Source organism: Callorhinus ursinus, unplaced genomic scaffold (assembly GCF_003265705.2).
Source record: "Callorhinus ursinus isolate GAN/ISIS: 27379988/994484 unplaced genomic scaffold, GSC_fseal_2.0 scaffold2, whole genome shotgun sequence".
NCBI classification, from domain to species: Eukaryota; Metazoa; Chordata; class Mammalia; order Carnivora; family Otariidae; genus Callorhinus; species Callorhinus ursinus.
In genome coordinates this window covers 104,887,984-104,911,189 of record NW_027397064.1, presented here as the reverse complement: position 1 = coordinate 104,911,189, position 23,206 = coordinate 104,887,984, and the positions used below count along the sequence as shown (strand labels likewise).

The 23,206-nt window shown below is 37.1% G+C and overlaps 1 protein-coding gene across 1 annotated transcript in view; it reads right to left on the bottom strand.

Annotated features, from left to right (window-relative positions):
* The window catches only part of CNTNAP5 (contactin associated protein family member 5), an 872,890-nt gene that overhangs the window by 147,222 nt on the left and 702,462 nt on the right, over window positions 1-23,206 (bottom strand). The window contains exon 14 of the mRNA XM_073885276.1: window positions 1,735-1,891. Within this exon, the coding sequence (XP_073741377.1) occupies window positions 1,735-1,891 (157 nt within the window). The remainder of the gene's footprint in view (window positions 1-1,734; window positions 1,892-23,206) is intronic.

The window sequence follows — 23,206 nt, the reverse complement described above, 5'->3', positions numbered from 1 at the left end:
GCCACATCACAGGGAATAAAACAGTGAGCAAAAATGAAGAATTCAGCCAAAAGGGAGTGAAGGTAATTAGGAGAAACACTTCCCCTTCCCTTTATATTCTACTGCCCCATATCAGCTTCCCTGATTATACATAATGAAATAAAGGTGTTTCCATTCAGATCTATACATCTATAATTTTCTGATATCAAGCATAGAGAAGAGGAATTAATGAATCATACACAAGAAAAGTGAATCTAATCTAAGCTTCAGGTCATTTTAAATACAGTTTCCTGGCAACAAAACCATTTAACTTCTCCATACATATCTCTCAAGAACGATTTTGTGGTCACCCCTCCTCCTTAAAGGTCCTCTAAATTCATCTATTCAGCTAAGTACCACTGAGTTTCTACAAGGAATAGATCTTGAGGGATATAATATTAAAAGAGACACAGTCCCCATCCAAAATATGAGTTATATTTTATTGCACTCCTCCATGATGTTATGAAAGAAAGCACTGCAGGGTAAAGTGGAGGCCCAAATAATGGAGAAGTCCAAACTACCTCCAGTCAACTTTGTCTGATTTTACCCATGTACAATCAGGTAAGGCATCCAGGTAACTTGTCTTGGAGCCCAAGCAGCCCTACAACATTCTGAAGAAGTGGCCCATCTAGTAGAACCCAGTGGAGGCAAGTGTTTGCTCTTTTCCTCATTGAATTAAGAGTTTGACTCTACCTTAAATTTCATTCAAAACATCCCCTGCTGTTATCAATTTAAACAGTGAAGAAAATGTACTTAAAAGAAAATTCAAGTGGGTTGAGAGCAGCTTGACATAGGAATTTTTAATTATAATTGAGCAGAATTTCATGAAGCAAGCAAAATTACAAAGCTAAAACTGAAGAATGCCTTGAATTTAGTGAAAACAAAAGCAGGTTTGGAAATGTTCTGTGCATATTTTTATAATACAGTGAAAACAAGGCAGTTCACCTGGAGGACAAAGAGAAAGTAGATGTTACGGATATTAAAACCAAAAACTAAGCTTTATCTTATGAAATCAACATGATGTGAAGAGCAAGAATGACCCTCGTCCCAGCCATAACTGAGTTCAAGTTCTGGATCTGTCACCCAATACATGTGTATAACTTTGGAAAAATTATTTAACTTCTCTGTAAACTGTATTCTTCAATCTTAAGATGCAAAAGTGGGAAAATTATAAGGAATTAATAAGTTTTTTGTGAAAACTAAGTAGATGTTCATTCCAATTTTAGTATATGTGCTGCCGAAGCGAGCACATAAGTAGATGTTCAATAAATATAAATTTTCTTTGCTATATTTTTATTCCATGATAAGGTAGCCTGGTGACTGAAACATCAGTGGGAAAATGGGAAAATGAAGATATGGTCTGTACAATTGCACATCCTTATCTCCCACACTCTCTCCCAGAACCTATAGTCCACACATTACAGAAACACCAACTAAGTCACAAAGCTTAATACTACATTTCATTCTATTGTACAAAATGGAATGTTCAGACTATAAGGAGGTTTTGATGTGACAATGTGTTTTATGTTATAAACCTCAGTGATATCCCTAAAAGTACTAGAACTGGCAATTTTCAAAGTTAAAAACAATCACAATCATTAGGGAGACCTAGTTCATAACTGAATTTCTCATCCATGTCTTTTTCTTTTGGGGAAACTTTATGCATCAATTAATGTGCTTCCCCCACAACTGCAGAAAGATCATGATCACCATTACCATTCATCCTTGTCAGCATCACAATTGCAGAAGTGTTGAATGTCCAGACAACTCTCATCCAGGCCACATTCACACTGCTGAACCCCAGGTGGGGCACCTCCCCAGTAAGGGTGCCTTTCATTGGACCGCCCAATCCACCAGGTATATGGTGTTCCATCTGAAAGACAAGAGAATTTGCAGAGGGTGTCAAAAGCTTACATGGAAATGTTTTGAAGAATAAGTACATATTTACACATATTACATATATATATATCTATATAAAATGTTTTGAAGAATAAGTACATATTTACACATATTACATATATATATCTATATACATATATCTCTATATGCAATATATATGTATACATACACATATCTGTATATATCCTCCCTCTCTCATTTCTTCTCTTTTTTTTCTTCCTTTCTTTCCTCCTTCCTTTCTCTCTCTCTCCCTGTATATGGATCTATCTATATCATCTATATCTATCTCTATATATACATAGTTACAAATCTCTCTCTACCTGTATATATCCATATACACATCTATATCTATACCCATATCTATAGACATATATAAATACAGATATAACACTTTCATGAAAAATATTCACACAGTAGGACGTGGATCAATCACAATGTTCAGAGGCAGGGTCGCAAACTAAAATCAGACAGGTACCATAGTTAAGTAAATTGGGCCAGATTGCAGACCAAAGATTTTTAAGATACAGATACAAAAATTATTTCATTATAAAACTATCAAAGGAAAAACAACAGCATGAGGGCCAAGATTGCCCTGATATTAGTTCTCAGTTTCTGATAGACTCTGAGGACAAGTATTTCAAATTCAAAGATTTTAAGGGAAAAAAACAAAACCTGTTGAAGATCAGTACTCCATGGGCCAAATAATTCCTTCTTAAAGTCATATTTAACCCATAGGAAGTTGATATATAAACTCCAATTTCTGGTTTATGTAGTTGACAGAAAACTACTTTGGAGTCTTTGTCAATTTCTTTCTTCCTTTTTTTTTTTTTTTCAAAGCTTAGTTTAGTAAAATCAGTTGGAGTTTTCTTTTATGATTGAGAATATTTCAGTAGATTAAAGTTATTACTGAGAAGATAATAGTGTATCCAAGCAATAGGTTATAGGCAGAGTTGGAGGTATTATACATCATCAGCCTGCACGGAGTTAGGTCCAGGTCCCTTTGGAAATTGCTGTTTTGTTTCTGTTTGGCATACAACAGGCACTTAACATGTGATTATTTAAAAAATGAAAGAAATGCTTATTAGGGACCACTTTTTAACGATGTACCATTTTATTTTTTAATTTTTTTATTGTTATGTTAATCACCATATATTACATTAGTTTTTGAACGATGTACCATTTTAAAGTAGAATAATACTTGTCTGATGATGTTACTAGGTTGGAATTTTGCTAAGTCAAGATTTAATTGTACATACAACTCCTGATTTACAAACACATAATTTACAAATTATTTGTGTATGCACAGATAGCAACAACATTCTCCACATTGCTCTCACTGCTAATATCCCTATGGAAGTCACTGAGGCAAGTAGGAAGAGAAATGACAATCTGGAGCTTCCAAGAATCAGTAGGTCATGAGGAAAAGATCAGGAAGATACTATGAAAAGCAAAAGTATCTTAGGTTACTGAGTTAGAGGGAGGACAGCCTGAAGGACCATACTCACCCCAAAATAACACACCTGATTCTGCCTAAAATGTTCCAAGCCCCTGTATTATCTTTTAAACTAGAATTCTAGTTAGCAATGTCTGTTAACCAGACTCTTCTTTTTAAATACTAACTCTCAATGGTATAAATCCATTTTCCCTAGTTTCAAACAGCTATAAATCATGGAACAATAGTTCAAATGAATTGTTTTATTTCTAAATTCTAGCTTAGATAAGCCACACTCATGTAGCCTAGAGAACTGGTGGGTCTATTTAGGGCACAGATCACTACTTTTGGGAGTGGAATAAGCTTAGATCAATTTTCTCACTGTGTGGGTCCAGGGAACACAAGGGTAAAATATTGTATATATGAATATGTTTACCAATGTTGGCTTTCAGTCCAAAAGAAGGGGAAGAAATCTCCCCACCTCTCCGTCCTTCTGGCACTGTTCAGGCCTCTCCCCAGTAATCTTGAATCCAGATCACATAGTAATGTTCAATGTCATCATGGGTTATTGTTGTTTATGAGCTAAACCAAGGTTGTAATCAATTAATAGCATCATTGCTAATGGTATGGTTTCTGAACAACAAATTTATGCACAGGTTCTGCTGTCTATGTTGCTTTCTAGGAGTTTTACCAATTCTCACTTGGTATCTTAAGCCCCTAGAAGTTTCACAGCAGCCAGAGGCTTTGTTTTGTTTCAAATCCATCAGTGTCTTGTAGAACTGAGGCTTGGGGTCCCCTCCTCATTTCTGGAAATTAGTATAAAGGTTTTAAATTGTGTTAACTGAATGCATGTCAATGAGTAAGAAGAAAGGAAGGGAAAAGAGGGGAAAAATACACACACACACACACACACACACAGATATTTGAAAGCAGAAGAATCTTTGTTAAATTTTCCTCTCAGATGTCCCACCTTTGTGTTTGTTTTCCTTTGAAGCATAACAAACAAGGAAACTGAAGATCAAAAAGGATGGGACTTGCCCTGATTCATGACTCCAAAGATATAGTCAGGAAGGGAATCTACACCTCTGCTGCACATTTCAACCACTGGAGAAATTGGATTTGTTTTCTTCTGACCAGGTGTTTAAAAAAAGTGAAGGAACAAAGCATGATTATAAATATATAGACATACCTCAATATGCATTCATTCAACAAATATTTACTGAAGATCTATATTATTCCAGGAAATACTCTAGGTACTTGGGATAAATCAGTTTAAGACAAACCAAACCAACCAAGCAAAGAAAACATGCCCAAAAATCTTACATTGTAATTATAGGAAACAAACAATAATAATTAAATAATTTCCTATATTTTTATTTATTTATTTGAAAGAGAGAAAGAGGGAGGGAGATGGAGAGGGGCAGAGAGAGAAGGAGAGAGAGAATCTTAAGCAGGCTGCATGCCCAGTGCTTAGTCTGACACGGGGTTTGATCTCATGATCCTGTGATCATGACCTGAGCTGAAATCAAGAGTTGGATGCATAAATGACTGAGGCACTCAGGCACCCCAACAATAATTTCGTATTAAGAAAGGAACAGGAGGTATGGAAACAATACAAAAGACCAAGGTAAGGTAGGCTACAAAAAGGGTGGGCTGCAATTTTAGAGTGGTCAGGATAGAAATTGATTAAAAAAAAATAAACTTTGAGCAGAACTTCAAAGAGGAACAAGTGACACATGACTGGCCATCTGGAGGATAACACAGCAAACAAAGGAAACATTCAATGTAAAGGATCAGTGAATGTAGGATCAAAGTAAAATAAAGGAATTTCCTAAAATCTATCACCAGGTTTTCAAACTATGATTTTCAAAATTTTGAGGAAACTCTAACTGGAAGTTTCAATTAAAAAAAAAGGTAGCAGGAAATGGGCAAAATAGAACATATATTGATCAAGTTCTTGGCTACAGGCTAAGAATTCTTTCTGATAGTTTCAAGCCAAAGGGTATTTATTAAGAAGATATCAGGCAGCCACAGAACCATGACCAGGGAAGAAATGGGCTTTTGGCAATGGGCTCACCAGGTTGTTCACCGGACTGAGGAGGAAACTCTGCCTGGCTCACTGCCCTTGAAAGTTAAATATTGGAGACTGACTCAGCCAAAGATGTTACGCTGCCAGCACCACAACCACTCCTCTCTAAGGATCTCAGGTCAATAGGTCCCATCCTCCCAAAGAGAGAAGTTTCTGTGGCCCCTGATTCTAACCCTCAGAATAGAATATCCATGCAGAGCCTGCTTCCCAGCACTCACCTCCAGTCAGAGCTGCACACAGGGGTCTGATTAGGGAAGCACAGATGACATGCCTGCATCCCAGCTGGAAAAGAGCCTGGGGAAGTGGATTCTGACTTGCTGCAGAGGCAGGACTCACAATGTGAATTTTCACTAACACAGAAATGCTATTCAAAAGATATGGAGCAGGTATGAATAAGACAAATGGTGGGATGCCTGGGTGGCTTGGTCACTTAAGCATTTGCTTTTGGCTCAGATCATGATCCCAGAGTCCTGGGATTGAGTCCTGGCATTGGGCTCTCTACTCAGCGGGAAGCCTGCTTCTCCCTCTGCCTGCCCCTCTCCTTGCTGTGCTCTCCCTCTCTCTCTGACCAAAAAAAAAAAAAAAAAAAAAAAAAAGGACAAATGGCTGTCCTGGAGCTAAACACACACTTAAGTGTCGCTTAATGGATCAGAACTCTAAATTGATAGGGACAGAGTTTATGCACTCCAGAAAGGAAGGTCTGTACACTGCTTTGTGCTTCTGGGGCCAGAAGGGTTTTAGGGTCAAACTCTTATCAAAGAAGCAGTGTTTTCATGCACATCACCCGCTATAGGGGACTTCTACAAGAAAACCTAGGAGAAGAATGTGGGAAGACTGAGTCCCCCCTGGAGTATGGCACCACCAGGAACTCAGCAGTAGATACAGAGGCCTCAGAGAGGTATATGCATGATTTAGAAAAAATCACTAAGAAATTTCATTCATTTGCATTACTTTTATGCATTTGGGATTATTATTGTTATGTAACTTCATGTACACCACAAGGTCTGGGAAAATTCATCATATATAAACATATATATATATATAGAGAGAGAGAGAGAGAACAAAAAACCCTCCTAAGAAAGTTTATGGCTTAGAGTGAATGACCTCAGTGTGTGTCAGTAAGTGAGCACAGAAGGTGATCACGCACCTTTTGTTAATACCAAATAGAATATCACCAAACCAAGATCAATCATTTGTCATGAGGCTTATAAAAATCACAATAGGACACATTACTGAGCATGTGCTAGGTTACAGGCAGTATTTTGATGTGCTCTACATATATTAACCTATTTAAACATCACTGGTCTCTAGGAAGTAGGTATTATTTTCCTTCACTTCACAGGTAAAGGGACTGAGGCAGAGAAGGTTTAAATGACTCTCTTGGGGCCATACAATTAGAAAGTTCAGTTAGGACTTGAATCCAAGCAGTCTTGTCCAAGAGTCTATGGGTTTATTTATTTTTTATTTTTTTATTTTTTTAAAGATTTTATTTATTTATTTGACAGAGAGAGACACAGCGAGAGAGGGAACACAAGCAGGGGGAGTGGGAGAGGGAGAAGCAGGCTGCCCACCAAGCAGGGAGCCCGATGCGGGGCTCGATCCCAGGACCCCGGGATCATGACCTGAGCCGAAGGCAGAAGCTTAACGACTGAGCCACCCAGGCGCCCCGAGTCTATGGGTTTAATCCCAATGTTATGCCACTGCGCTCTGACATGTGGGGAAATAATTCATGGTTAAAAAAAAACTTAGGGCCTTTCAACAAAATACATACGGAAGGATTTAAGTGATAATTAAGAAAATTGCAAGTGATGGATAATCTCTTACAATCACTAAAATAAAGACAACACATTAATAAATATATCTAACTATTACACATTCATACACACTAGTAATGCCACAGCAGAATTTAATGTTAGCATTGCTTGCTAGAACCTTCCCAGGACTGCCCCACCAGGAATTTCTAGAAGACAGCTGCAAGTATACTCGGTTTTGCTAAAGACAGCACACAAACTAAGAGGCACAGTTTATGCCTTGTAGCTGGACTTCCTTTCAAAAGCTCTATGCCTTTCTGAGTTTCTCAGTTTTCTTTTCTCTTCTTTTTTTACATCCATTTCTTAGAACCTGAATTGTTCCCCAAGTTTTAAATTGGCTATGGTATTTGACAAATAAGTTAAAATAGAAAATTGTACAGACCATCATGTAACTCATTTGACATAGTGGAACACTCAGGGTATGTAGACTTAGGTTTGTCTATAATAACTCCTTACCACAAAACTCCCCTCAGGTCATTTCAACATGAGAAGACTCTTTTTTTTTTAATCAGGGCAGGGATGAAGTCCAAGACTCTGAAGGTTTTCTCTATCCTTGGGCTTATGTAGAAATGTCTGTGTGTACTTTATATCCCATTTAGATTGACCAACCCTAAATTCCTATTACTCTAATTATCTTCAAGAAGGTAATGCAACATAAACTTGGAAAATAATCCTCACAATTGAGTCAAAGGAAGATGGAAATGAACTGCATATCGTAGAATGCTTTATAAAGGGAATTTGAGTTTGGAGAGGCAATGTGTGTGTGAGAGAGAGATAGGGACAGAAAGATTGAAAGACAGAGGGATGTAAGAGGATACAAATGAGAAGCAATCCTTATCCTCACTTCTACCTCAGAAATTTAAGCCTATATTAATTCCTTTATAAACAGCATCAATAAAGTATTATATTTGAATTTTAAGCATTAAAGAAGGTCAAACTACGAGTTTTGCTAATGAGTGCATAAGCAGAGGTTTCCTCCAGCAAGACATTTATATGATATACACAGAGACAGAGTTCAAGGAGAGAAAAATCAAAATAAGTTTTATAGAACACCTAAGCAAAAACCCAACCTGTACATGTTTAATTCGAATTATGATTTTCCTAATGTCAGAATTTAAAACAGATTATGATGCAGGTTAGCTGCCACTTTTATGGCTTAATCACTGAGTAGTTGAACAGAATTCAAATTGGAGATCCCTCCTTAATCTTGCAATTGTTTAAATTAAGGGCTTGATAATTGAGAAAACAATAAGCACAATAGCTTCCCAGTGATAACTACAGCCACAGCCAAGAGAATTTGGCTGTTGCCACTACTATGAACAGTCCAAACATAATTCCAAATATACAAAGCACGATGCTGGGAAGTTCTGTAAAATATACAGAGACAGTGTACCATGTTGAGCTCTTGTCATTGTTTTTACTGTTTTTTCCTCATTTTATTTCTAAGTTTACAAGTAGTATGCTCATAGCCTTAAATTCTGTAAACTGATTGTGCCAACAGAAAGACTTTCAGAGCTCACTTATTTTACAGCTTCTAAAAATGTCTACACTGATCAGTAAATATATGTTATAGTAGTTTCATGGGAATAGTAACATCACTGTCCCCTTGATGTTAGATTTGCTCTTGCTACATACTTTGGCCCATCGAATGTTTACAGAAATGGCAGTGTGTCCATTTAGAGTCCAGACCTTAAGAGTTATGCATGTTTCCACTTTCCCCTGGGGATCTTCCCTGGCACAACCATGAGAATATGTCACAGGGAGTCACAACCTGTCCAGCTTGGGCCTCAGGATGAGGCACATGAAGCACAGTTGTCACATCTGATGCACAGACATGTGAGCTGAGACTAAGTATTGAATGCTGTATGCCACTGAGATTTGGCACCTGGCTAGATAACACTCTTGTAACAATAACTGATAATACAAATTAGATATCAATCACATAAACATATTCTGTAGGGATTATAAGGCAGTAAATAGAAAGGTCGATGGCTCTGCTTTCAAAAGATTTGCAATTTGGTCAGAAACATAAATAAAGAGAAATACAGGTGGATGAGAAAAATAAAGAAAAATATCAGTTTTGTTCTGGCCCAACTAATTATCTATCTTCTGACCCATATACGTAAGCAGTTGTAGCAGACATTTGAGTGATTGCCCTGGGAGTCATTCCTAGTCCCCTTCTGCAGTTGCCCTTCTTCTCCTCCCACATAATCCTTACTTGAGCCCAGTCTGAGTTCACTCTGAGCCTGTCCCAACTCGGGGCCAATTATTGCCAGTGGAACCTTGACTCTCCCACCTACCTTTGCCCCTTTCAAATATGGTGCTTGTATCTTCTTGTATTTCAGATAACAGTTTTCTCCAATGGTGATGGTCCTAGCTCATCTTTTCTAGGTTCAATGCCTCCCACACATGCATTTGGTTAGAAATTGTGCATAGGACTTTGGATGAATTGTTGTAATGTCTGATCACTAAACTGTCACCTGTCACAGCTTCCACTAATAGAATAACATAAGATTTAAATTTATATATATACATATAATATATATATATCACACATATATCAATATATATAGATATAGATATATATCAAACTATATAGATATATAGATACAAATATAATCTATATATATATATATCACACATATATTTTTGATTTATAAAACAATGTAATTAAATATAATGGTATAAATTAGTGTGTATGTATATATGACATTAGGTATGCGTGTGTGTATATGTGTATATATATATACATATAGTGCGTGTGTATGTGTGTATAAGTCCATTCAATTATTTCTTTTTTTTAAGATTTTATTTATTTGATAGAGAGACAGGGAGAGAGGGAACACAAGCAGGGGAGTGGGAGAGGGAGAAGCAGATTCCCCGCTGAGCAGGGAGCCCGATGCCGGGCTTGATCCTAGGATCCTGGGATCATGACCTGAGCTGAAGGCAGACGCTTAATGACTGAGCCACCCAGGTGCCCTTCCATTCAATTATTCCTTAATTCTATGCTATATTAAGGTCATGGTGTGTATCCCAGTGATATAATTTTAACAAACTATCACTGCCCCAAAGGAGCTCACAACATTTAGGACGTGTGCACAGCTGAGAGAAATGAAAGTCAGAATGAGATTAGGGCCAAAATAGAGCAGTTAATAAAAGGCTAGGGAAGCCCACAATAAGGACTACAAATTTTGTCTAGGATTCCTGAGAAAGGTTTCATGGAAATGGTTTTATTTCATAGAAATTGTGACATTTGCCTAGAGACTTAGCATTGAGGAGGATGATGCCACTGGGCAGAGTCTGTGCAGGTATGAGACACAAAATGAGACCCAAAATTCACTACAGCATCCTTAGGAAGCACCTGTCTGAAATAATAAGATTTCTGCACATACTAAAGATATGCTATTTCACTGACTATAGTTGAGCATGTGGGCTTAAAAAATAAGAGGGAGCAAAAGATGCCACCCAAGTTGAAAGGGCAAATAATTACAGGTGATTGCACCAAAATGTTTCTTTGTATGATCAAAATATAAATCATCAAAGCACTGGTTTAGGAAAGAAGATTCTGACTACCAAACAAATCATTTTATATAATCTTTCTAAGTAGAATATCATTTTTGAGGAAACAGAAGAAAAACAACCTCATCCATATCAGAAAATAATGGTAGATATTCATCAAAGTCAATCTTGGTCTTACTGCTTGCTGGTCAAGATCATTAAATCAGAACATATGTCTAATAGTGTGATTAAGAGCTATACAGTGACATTAGGAATTAACATTTTTATAATGTTCAATGGTCTCTTCTCCCTGCCTATTTAATTGAAGTGAGCACAAAAAGAGGGGAGTTAGAAAAGATTAATGATACTGCCCTCTCAAAACAAATGATAAAAATCACTTTGATGGGGTCATTTAAAGCAGGACTAGACAAAAATCTCTAGAATGGGCCCCAGGGATTCTTCCTGGTTAAGCAAAGAGATAGACAAAATGAATAACTTAAATAATTCTATTTACACTGTTTATGTTTTGTTAGAGAATATAATAATACTTTGCATTAGGCAGTATATTTTATCTTAAGGACTATAATGAAGAGGCCTTGCAAGTTTCAATGACTTGTTCCAAGTCACACGGTAACTGAGGGCAAACCTGGGCTTTAGGGCCCTGAGTCCCTAAGGCCCATCACTGCATGGCTCATGTTTGGAACACTTACCTTCACAAGACTCAAAGACCTTTTTTTTACTTTTTAATGTGCCAAAAAATATGGAGATATGACCCTTGCGGGGGAAAATGACCAGCTATGATAAATGTGTGGGAATCGCTAATAAAGTAAGATCTTTGGTTTAATACACCATTTCTCTGATAAGATAAACTTGAAAGCAGTAGTTTCAGATGCTGGGGGAGAAGGATGGTGGAGGATTTCCCTGTCCATATCAAACTGTAATGTGAGAAGAAAGAAACCATCATTGTGTGAAGCCCCAGAGACTTGGGGTGGGGCATATTTATTACCATAGTATAGCTTAACCTATACCGATTAATATAGTAAAGTAAAGTAAATAAATAAATAAATAATAAATAAATACATAATGGATAAGAAATAGTTAGAAAAGTAAAACACCTAACATCTGCACACAGTCATAGAGATAGAGAATTGCAAAAATCTGGGGACTAAAGCTAATGTGCCTATTCAATACTAGTAACCCTAATTTAAAACATCCATTGTTTATTGAGCATTTAAAATATTTCAGACAGTTTTATGTACTTTTTATATCCTAGTTTATTCAATCTCCACAACAACCCTATGAGGTAAATTCTTTTATCCCATTTACAGAAGAGGAAACAAAGGCATTAGCCTGAGGATACATTACTCAGTGAATGACAGCTCCTGGCCAAAGCCAGAGACCTCTTGCCTCAATCAGAGGTGATTGCAACAAACTCAAAAGTAAAATCCCTGTCTCCACTATTGTTCCATCCCCTAAAAGTTATTCTAATAACAGAAAACGAGGATTTTTAAAGTATATGTTAGATGATTGAGCTCTCCGATTAAAATCCTTCTGTTTTATCCCACTACAGGATTAAAATCCAAACTCTTTACCTTGGCCCCCAAGACCATGCATGTCTGGTTCCCACTTACTTCTCAGCCTGATTTTGTTTGGCGCTCCAGCCTGTTCCACTGCACCAACCTTACCATGGGCCCTCACACGTGCTTTTTTATATTTGTTTTTCCCTGCCTAAACCTGTCTTCTCATGAATTTTTACAGTGGCTGTTTGTGTTGTATCACTGGATCCTGAAAGTAAATCTCACCTCTTCCCCACTTATTTAAAGTGCTCTAAAATCACTCAATTATTTTATTAGGAGTACTTACCACTTCCTGAAACTATACTTTTGTTTGTATTTTGTTTGTTTGTTTGTTTGTTTAACATGTTCCTCATATGTCAACCCTCATTTGATTAAAGCAAGGGCTTTTTAAGTCTCATTCTATGACTATATCCCCAGAATGTAGAATGTGCCTGATTTGGGCCAAAAACCAAATACACATTTGCTGAATAAACAAATGACTAAATGCAAGAAAAAGAAACATCAGCCCAGAAAGGTTTTGCAAGATTATATTAAAAATAATTTTACAAAAATATATTGTTATAAAAATTCATATGGTTATGATGCCTTTAGTCTTTCTATAGGTATATTCATCTTTGACATTCTGTTCCATCATTGAAGACATCAAGTATTTTTGTTGTTTTAGTGATGGAGCCAATCAAGCCTTTGAGGAAGTGGTTACTATAAATTTGGCATAAAATGAGATCGCCATACACAACGGTGTTGATACACCAGTTCATTTGTGAGTTTAACAAAGTGGCATAAACCACCTACAATGGACAAGACACTTGTCTGGATAGAATACAAACCACAAAAAAGATATGAGCCCTACCATTAGGGACCTCACAACATAGTGGATGAGGAGGGGGGAAAAAAGGTGAATGTTATCTTTAAAGCAACTGGGAATGATATAAGTAGATATAAGTAGAATTTTAAACAACATGTGGAGAGTCAAGGGGAAGAAAAAAACAGGCTAGTGTTTAGTGGAAAAATATGGTTCCAGGAGAAAACTCTGAGGTCATTCTTATTTCAAATATAACTGCCATTCAGTTTTCTAACCGGTGAAATAAAGTTGGATTTCTGTACATTAGTCTTCAAAACAAGGTTTACCTAACTTATTTCATTCAATGTCCACGCCCCCAGTTCTGTGAAGATTTTTATTCTCAGTTTGCAAATAAATTGAAGGTAATAAAAGCACAGTAATTTTTCCAAGATCACATAGTTAGGAAGATGTCAATTTAGATCTTACAGCTCCAAATTCCAATACTATTTTTTACTATATCAAATGAAACCCAGTCCTATAATAGATAGAAATGAAAAGGTATCATAGGTCTTCACAGTAATTGGTCTTGAATCAAAATTATAAGAGTATATATCAAGTAACTATTTTATTGGTAAAACAGAGGGCTTTTTACTGAGTTTGTCTCCCCTACTCTCTTGGGGATATCCCAAACTGTATTGTCTTCCCAGCTATATTAGTATATCTTCGATTTATCTAACAATCAATCAATCAAACAATACCTGAAACATAAATGGTATTAATTACCATTGTTTTCCAGAAAGCTAGTTTGCCTGAACATTTATAACTGCTCAACAGTTACTTAAGAAGTGACAGGTTAATCATGTAAACAGGAACCAATTGGAATTTCTCTCTAGAAATCTTAGATCAGTATTTCTCAAAGTGTAGTTTTGTTCTGACTTTAATCAGAATGACTTGGTGTGTTCGTAAGAACAAGTGTTCTCTGTATTTTCCCATGGAGTGGAGTCCAAGATTCTCCATTTCGATCATACTCAACAAACAATGGCACTGAAATTTTACACATAGAAATTTTAGAATTATTGGTTAGATGGTTTGAACCTTATTCAAAATGTTTAGATACCACCCTCCTTTTATTTTTGAAGAATTCTTGTTGACTGACACTACAGATTGCTAAGTACTAATGAGCTCCTTAGTTTTAGATTTAATTCCATTACCAAAACACAGACATCAAGTTTTATTAGTTCCAGCTAAAGAAAGATACAATGATAGAAGCATATGAATAAAAAACATACTTAAAAATTAAGTTTAACTTATAACTGAGAAAAGGTCACTGAAAAATATATTAACTAATTTCTTCTCTTTTGTTTTGGTTTAATATAAATCCAGTTAGTGTACATTTGATGCTGCTAATCTTCTCAGGAATTCCCTAGAAAATTCACCAGAGAAGTGTATCCCACAGTTATCCATCCTTCTCTAGCTCCCATCCCCATTCCACTTCAGTTCATTTTCTTTAGCAAACTCTGTTCCATACTTTTGAAAGATTAGGGAGGACAAGTTCACCTTCTCTTAGTTTTCTTCTACTCTGACTCAAAAAGCAAAACAAAACAGAAGAAAAAGTTACTACCTTCCCTGTCCTGGGTCAAATGGCTCTCCCTTGCTCACTTTTAATTTGTTTCAGTGGGAAGATAATGAAGTACTCATCTATCCATTCTGTTACTCCATCTATCTACTCATTAGCCCATCTACTCATCCACCCATTTAGCTGTTTTTACCAATATTTCTCCCACCCACAACCCTTTGGTGGGCCTAGCCCTTGGAGATATGGAGTAGTTTTCTTTGTCTTTCTTCATAGATATTTCACCTATTACTTATCACAAATGCCTAAAAAGCCTAGATTCCCAACCTTGCATTCTTTCCTGAGTTGTTTGGTGGATATGACTGGTCCATCAGTATTTTCCAGTACTTCCTCACAGAGTCTGAAAAATATTTATTACTTAGTGTCCTACATGAATATATATAAAATATACACACAGAGGTATTCACACATACATATTCCCCAAATAGCTCCTCATCTTCTATTAAATAAGCACTCGATAAACCAGTAATTGTGTGCTGAAGTGGGAGAGGAGTAAATGTTGCATTGCTAATCAAAATGCCATTGTGATCATTCATGTTAACAGATCACCTTTAAGAGATTGTTACCATTTATTAAGATAGTAACTTACCCCACTGTGGCTTATAGCATGAGTGTTTCCATCCATATTGTAAATTTCTTTTGCTGACAGCATATTTTGCCGGGCTGATAGTGTCAGGCGAATGTGATAACCACTACACTATGGAAACTTGTGGGGCTGATAGTATATTTTGTGGGGCCATGTAATAAAGGGTGAGGATGTTTATATAAGGCAATCAGTATTTCCTGTCCTTTGATCAACTACCACAGATTCAATTGTAAATTGCAGAACATGAGAAAGAAACACTCCCACACACCCATGCCCTTTCTTGCCTGAGTGGTCAGTTTAATTCCTTCTTTCCTCTCCTTTGATCCTCCTTTTCTTTTTCCTTCTTTCTCTCTTCTCCCTTCACCTCTGTCTCTCTCCCTTCCTCCCTTCTCTTTCTCTCTCTCATTTCATCTTCTCTCCCTCCTTCCTCTCACTTATATCTCTCCCTCCAGAATCATTTTTTACTTCTTTTGGTCCTTCTCTTCCCCCATCCCTTTTTTGAAATACTACCAGAAATAATTCTTAATTTCTTCTTTCTTAAATACATAAACACAATCACAAATACAAGAATTGTTCACAATTCTGTCTATAATATTCTCTCACTGATGTTTAATAGACATTACCTGATTATGATTTTTAAAAAAACGAAGACAAAGCAAGAAAGGGAAAAAAAAAAAAGAAAAAAGAAAGAGCTAGCTGGAACCCTCTATGTAAATCCCTACATGAATCAAGGTTCCCTTCAAATTATAATAGGTGAGCGAATTCATGAAAGAGAGCATGAAGGAGATAAAGTGACTTTGCTTTTCATAGTGTTAATGAACAAACAAAAATCCCCTCTTCATTAATTTCTCTACTTAAAACATAGCTGATGGCTGTAAGTCTAATATTCATTAGAGATCTGAACAAGGCACAGACAAAAAGTTGATGGAGCCCACAGATCACGCCCACCAGGCCGTGCTGGAAACAATGCAAGGCAGCGACATAAGAAGAATGGACACAGAGCAGCCCTTCTAATGAATAAAATATGAAGAGCTCTGCAATTATGCAGACCAGAGAGAAGTGGCCAGAGGATCATCAGCATAATGATAGTAATAAAAATAGGATTTCATGCCTGTATCTCCTATTTCACATCCCCAAATCTGAATAATATTTATTAACCACTCTCCTGTTATGGTTATTTGCAGGGTACATAACAAAAAATAAAACAAGGCTATGAGTTTCCTGCCTTCAAGGATTTTCTGTTCCATGATAGACCACAAAGGTCATTTAATTATTCTGAAAGATATTTTACAAACAGAAAATACATGAAAGTGGTAATTTTGGTTTTTGAGCAGGAATTGGCCATTTAAAAGAATACTCTATATTTGAAAAAAATAGATAAAATGACCAGTTGAAAAACTGATTATGTATGTTGATACAAAGTAATTTTCTAAATAAAAAAGTGAGAACATTGCCTAGTGACCACTCAGGACTTCCAATATACTAGTTGCTATGTTTCTACATCACAGAAGGTGCAGAGGAAGAAATGAGGTTGCAGAAGTTGGCAGTAATCTACCTAAGGGCAGGGATGATTAGTAATCATTAGACACCCAGTTTATAGTAGACTCTCAATAATTCATTAAATGGCTACAAATATATATATTTGTAGGTATATGTCCCTGTGCGCATGCGCGCGCACGCGCACGCACGCACACACACGCACACACACAATGTCTAGTGCACAACACAAAACACAAAACTATTTGAAAAGTATAGCAGTACAAACACTTTTCATGATAACTTCAGTACAATTTCCCAAAAGATGAATAATTTACCTAAGATTTGAGAAAGAATCATTATCAAAAACTTTGTAGCTATATTGCTTACAGGCAGGTATATATTTTATCAAATAACATGATGCAGGGCTTCATTTTCCAAGATGTAGTTTTGTTGCTATCATAAGGAAAACTAAGTGATGAGAATATAACATGATACACTACATCTAGCACTCAGCCCCAATGCTGGCAAACCCAGTCCTTGTCTCCATCCGGATACACCATTAAGAGAGACTGCCTTCTAGGGTCTCAGTCAATAGGAACAAGTCAATTAAGGGGCCTTTCAGTTGTCAGAGACAGCTAATGCATTGTTGGCTGCTCTTAGAAGTCTAGAATCAAATTAGAAAAATGAGCACATTAACAAAGTGGAAAAAAAACAACCAAGGGTTAACAGGTTTCTAGGACAGTGTAGTTCAAGCAAGATCTAAGATCTAGGACTTATTCTGGTTATATAGAAAAATCTCTCAAAATGGAAGGTATTATTGTATGCTAAGTTTCTTTGGTTATTCTGGAATTGTGGATAACAGCTATCATAGTTCATCAAAGGTTAGTTGCCATAGATAATAAGTTGTGCCATTATTTTATGTACCACTAAGAAAGAAAAACTACTACCAGTTCAACTAAAATACAACATTGATTATAAGTTTTATTCCAATTTCAGAAATATTAAAAGTGTAAAGAGAAACTTGGTTTCAATTACATTTACATATATAGTCAAGCTTCCCATGACTCATTTCATCTGCAATTAATGCTCTTTTAGTATTTGTTTGTTTGTTTGTTGTAGCTATAACAAGGATAAAAAATAATGTCTACAACAGAAAACAATCCAGAAAATCCATCAGGATTTGAATCGTTTTCTTATGAACTATTACCACTGTCTAGCTTATATGAGACGTTCAATACAAGTATTTTATAAAAATATTTGAAAACAAGTGTTTTCAGGTAAGAAATGAGGGTACATGTGGTGATTTCAAAAGAGGGTCTGAAAATTCTCTGACACTCCTCTTCCTTTAAATCCGTGTGGACCTGTGAGCTTCAAAAAAGAAAGCAGGGTGGAAGTGACACTAGGTGACTTGGCAAGTGAGAACCTCATAGGACATGTCTGGTAGTTTCTGGACTGTGATTTCATGGGAGTGCCTAGCTGATTATGTCCAGGAGCCTGAAACAACCCTGCTTGTATGCCAAAGAGGTGAAAGGCCTAACCAGCAGTCTAAAAATGTCTTTCTATTTGGAATTCGATGGAAGATAATAGAAAATATCTTGGTTTACAAGTTAAATTATGAATTACCATTCAGTTTGGTTTAAATATTGGATTACAAAGACCAGTCAGCTCGCTTTTTGTGGAGTTACCAGATTTCCAAAACAGATCATTCAGAAGATTCAAAAAAGACTTAGAATTGTCTTAAAATATTTAAGCCAATATAACCATGCTTTACTTTTTTAATTTTTTTTATTATTATGGTAATCATCATACATTACATCATTAGTTTTTAATTTAGTGTTCCATGATTCATTGTTTGTGCATAATACCCAGTGCAGAACGTGCCCTCCTTAATACCCATCACCAGGCTAACCCATTCCCCCAACCACCTCCCCTCTAGACCCTCAGATTCTTGTTCAGAGCCCATCATCTCCCATGGTTCATCTCCCCCTCCGATTTCCCCCCTTCATTCTTCCCTCCTCCTATCTTCTTCCTTTTTTTTATCCGTAACATATATTGCATTATTTGTTTCAAGGTACAGATCTGTGATTCAACAATCTTGCACAATTCACAGCGCTCACCATAGCACATACCCTCCCCAATGTCTATCACCCAGCCACCCCATCCCTCCCATTCCCCACCACTCCAGCAAACTTCAGTTTGTTTCCTGAGATTAAGAATTCCTCATATCAGTGAGGTCATATGATACATGTCTTTCTCTGATTGACTTATTTCAATCAGCATAACACCCTTCAGTTCCATCCACACCATTGCAAATGGCAAGATCTCATTCTTTTTGATGGCTGCATAATATTCCATTGTGTATATATACCACATCTCCTTTATCCATTCATCTGTCGATGGACATCTTGGCACTTTCCACAGTTTGGCTATTGTGGACAATGCTGCTATAAACATTGGGGTACACATACCCCTTTGGATCCCTACATTTATATCTTTGGGGTAAATACCCTTAGTGCAATTGCTGGATCCTATGGTAGCTCTATTTTCAACTTTTTGAGGAACCTCCGTACTGTTTTCCAGAGTGGCTGCACCAGCTTCCATTCCCACCAACAGTGTAGGAGGGTCCCCTTTCTCCACATCCCAGCAAACATCTATCTTTTCCTGACATGTAAATTTTAGCCATTCTGACTGGTGTGACGTGGTATCTCATTGAGGTTTTGATTTGGATTTCCCTGATGCTGAGCGATGTTGAGCACTTTTTCATGTGTCTGTTGGCCATTTGGATGTCTTCTTTGGAAAAATGCTCATGTCTTCTGCCCATTTCTTGATCGGATTACTTGTTCTTTGGGTGTTGAGTTTGATAAGTTCTTTATAGATTTTGGATACTAGACCTTTATCTGATATGTCATTTGCAACAATTTTCTCCCATTCTGTCGGTTGTCTTTTGTTTTTGTTGATTGTTCCTTTTGCTGTGCAAAAGCTTTTTATCTTGATGAAATCCCAATAGTTCATTTTTGCCCTTGCTTCCCTTGCCTGTGGCAATGTTTCTAGGAAGATGTTGCTGCGGCTGAGGTCAAAGAGGTTGCTGCCTGTGTTCTCCTTTAGGATTTTGATGGACTCCTGTCTCAAATCTAGGTCTTTCAACCATTTGGAGTCTATTTTTGTGTGTGGTGTAAGGAAATGGTCCAGTTTCATTCTTTTGCATGTGGCTGTCCAATTTTCCCAACACCATTTGTTGAACAGACTGTCTGTCTTTTTTCCATTGGACATTCTTTCCTGTTTGTCAAAGATCAGTTGACCATAGAGTTGAAGGTCCATTTCTGGGCTCTCTATTCTGTTCCATTGATCTATGTGTCTGTTTTTGTGTCAGTACCATACTGTCTTGATGATGACAGCTTTGTAATAGAACTGGAAGTCTGGAATTGTGATGCCATCAGCTTTGCTTTCTTTTTCAACATTCCTCTGGCTATTCGGGGTCTTTTCTGGTTCCATACAAATTTTAGGATTATTTGTTCCATTTCTTTGAAAAAAGTGGATGGTATTTTGATGGGGATTGCATTGAATGTGTAGATGGCTCTAGGTAGCATTGACATCTTCACAATGTTTGTTCTTCCAATCCATGAGCATGGAACGTTTTTCCATTTCATTGTGTCTTCCTCAATTTCTTTCATGAGTATTTTATAGTTTTCTGAGTACAGATCCTCTGCCTCTTTAGTTAGATTCAGTCCTAGGTATCTTATGGTTTTGGGTGCAATTGTAAATGGGATCAACTATTTAATTTCTCTCTCTACTGTCTTGTTGTTGGTGTATAGGAATGCCACTGATTTCTTTTTTTTTTTAAGATTTTATTTATTTATTTGAGAGAGAGAATGAGAGAGAGAGAGAGCACATGAGAGGAGCGAGGGTCAGAGGGAGAAGCAGACTCCCCGCTGAGCAGGGAGCCCGACGCGGGACCCGATCCCAGAACTCCAGGAACATGACCTGAGCCAAAGGCAGTCACTTAACCAACTGAGCTACCCAGGCACCCCAATGCCACTGATTACTGTGCATTGATTTTATATCCTGCCACTTTACTGAATTCCTGTATGAGTTCTAGCAGTTTTGGGGTGGAGTCTTTTGGATTTTCCACATAAAGTATCATATCGTCTGCAAAGAGTGAGAGTTTCACTTCCTCCTTGCTGATTTGGCTACCCTTTATTTCTTTTTGTTGTCTGATTGCTGTGGCTAGGACATCTAATACTATGTTGAGCAGCAGTGGTGATAGTGGACATCCCTGCTGCATTCCTGACCGTAGGGGGAAAGCTCTCAGTTTTTCCCCATTGAGAATGATATTCGCTGTAGGCTTTTATGATATTGAGGCTTTTATGAATAGATGGCTTTTATGATATTGAGGTAGGTACCCTCTATCCATATACTCTGAAGAGTTTTGATCAAGAAAGGTTCTGTACTTCGTCAAATGTTTCTCTGCATCTATTGAGAGGATCATATGATTCTTGTTCTTTCTTTTGTTAATGTATTGTATCACATTGACTGATTTGTGGATGTTGAACCAAACTTGCAGCCCAGGGATAAATCCCACTTGGTCATGGTGAATAATCCTTTTAATGTACTGTTGGAACCTATAGGCTAGGATTTTGGTGAGAATTTTTGCATCCATGTTCATCAAGGATATTGGTCTGTAATTCTCCTTTTTGATGGGGTCTTTGTCTGGTTGGGGGATCAAGGTAATGGTGGCCTCATAAAATGAGTTTGGAAATTTTCCTTCCATTTCTATTTTTTGGAACAGTTTCAAGAGAATAGATATTAATTCTTCTTTTAATGTTTGATAGAATTTCCCTGGGAAGCCATCTGGCCCTGGGCTTTTGTTTGTTGGGAGATTTTTGATGACTGCTTCAATTTCCTTAGTGGTTATAGGTCTGTTCAGGTTTTCTATTTCTTCCTGGTTCAGTTTTGGTAGTTGATACATCTCTAGGAATGCACCCATTTCTTCCAGGTTATCTAATTTACTGGCATAGATTTGTTCATAATATGTTCTTATATTTGTTTGTATTTCTTTGGTGTTGGTTGTGATCTCTCCTCTTTCATTCATGATTTTGTTGATTTGGGTCATTTCTCTTTTCTTTTTGATAAGTCTGGCCAGGGTTATATCAATCTTGTGAATTCTTTCAATGAACCAGCTCCTAGTTTCGTTGATCTTTTCTACTCTTCTTTTGGTTTCTATTTCATTGATTTCTGCTCTGACCTTTATTATTTCTCTTCTGCTGGGTTTAGGCTTTATTGGCTGTTTTTTCTCTAGCTCCTTTAGGTGTAGGTTTAGGTTGTGTATTTGAGACCCCTTTTGTTTCTTGAGAAAGGCTTGTATTGCTATATACTTTCCTGTCAGGACAGGCTTTGCTGCATCCCAAAGATTTTGAACAGTTGTGTTTTCATTTTCATTGGTTTCCATGAATTTTTTTAATTCTTAATTTCCTGGTTGACCCATTCATTCTTTAGTAGGATGCTCTTTAGCCTCCATGTATTTGAGTTCTTTCCAAATTTCCTCTTGTGATTGAGTTCTATTTTCAAACATTGTGGTCTGAAAATATGCAAGGAATAATCGCAATCTTTTCGTACCAGTTGAACCTGATTTGTGACCTAGGATGTCATCTATTCTGGAGAATGTTCCATGGGCACTAGAGAAGAATGTGTATTCTGTTGCTTTGGGATGGAATGTTCTGAATATGTCTGTGAAGTCCATTTGGTCCAGTGTGTCATTTAAAGTCTTTATTTCCTTTTGATCTTTTGCTTAGATGATCTGTCCATTTCAGTCAGGGGGGGTGTTAAAGCCCCCCACTATTATTATATTGTTGTCAATGTGTTTCTTTGCTTTTGTTATTAATTGCCTTATATAATTGGCTGCTCCCACATTAGGGGCATAGATATTTACAATTGTTAGATCTTCTTGTTGGATAGACCCTTTAAGTAGGATATAGTGTCCTTCCTCATCTCTTATTACATTCTGTGTTTTAAAATCTAATTTGTCTGCTATAAGGATTGCCACCCCAGCTTTCTTTTGCTGTCCATTAGCATGGTAAATTGTTTTCCACCCCCTCACTTTCAATCTGGGGGTGTCTTTGGGTCTAAAATGAGCCTCTTGCAGACAGCATATGGGTGGGTCTTGTTTTTTAATGCCATCTGATAGCCTGTGTCTTTTGATTGGGGCATTTAGCCTATTTACATTCAGGGTAACTATTAAAAGATATGAATTTAGTGCCATTGAATTGCCTTTAAAGTGACTGTTACTGGGCGCCTGGCTGCCTCAGTTGGTTAAGCGACTGCCTTCGGCTCAGGTCATGATCCTGGAGTCCTGGGATCGAGTCCCGCATCGGGCTCCCTGCTCGGCAGGGAGTCTGCTTCTCCCTCT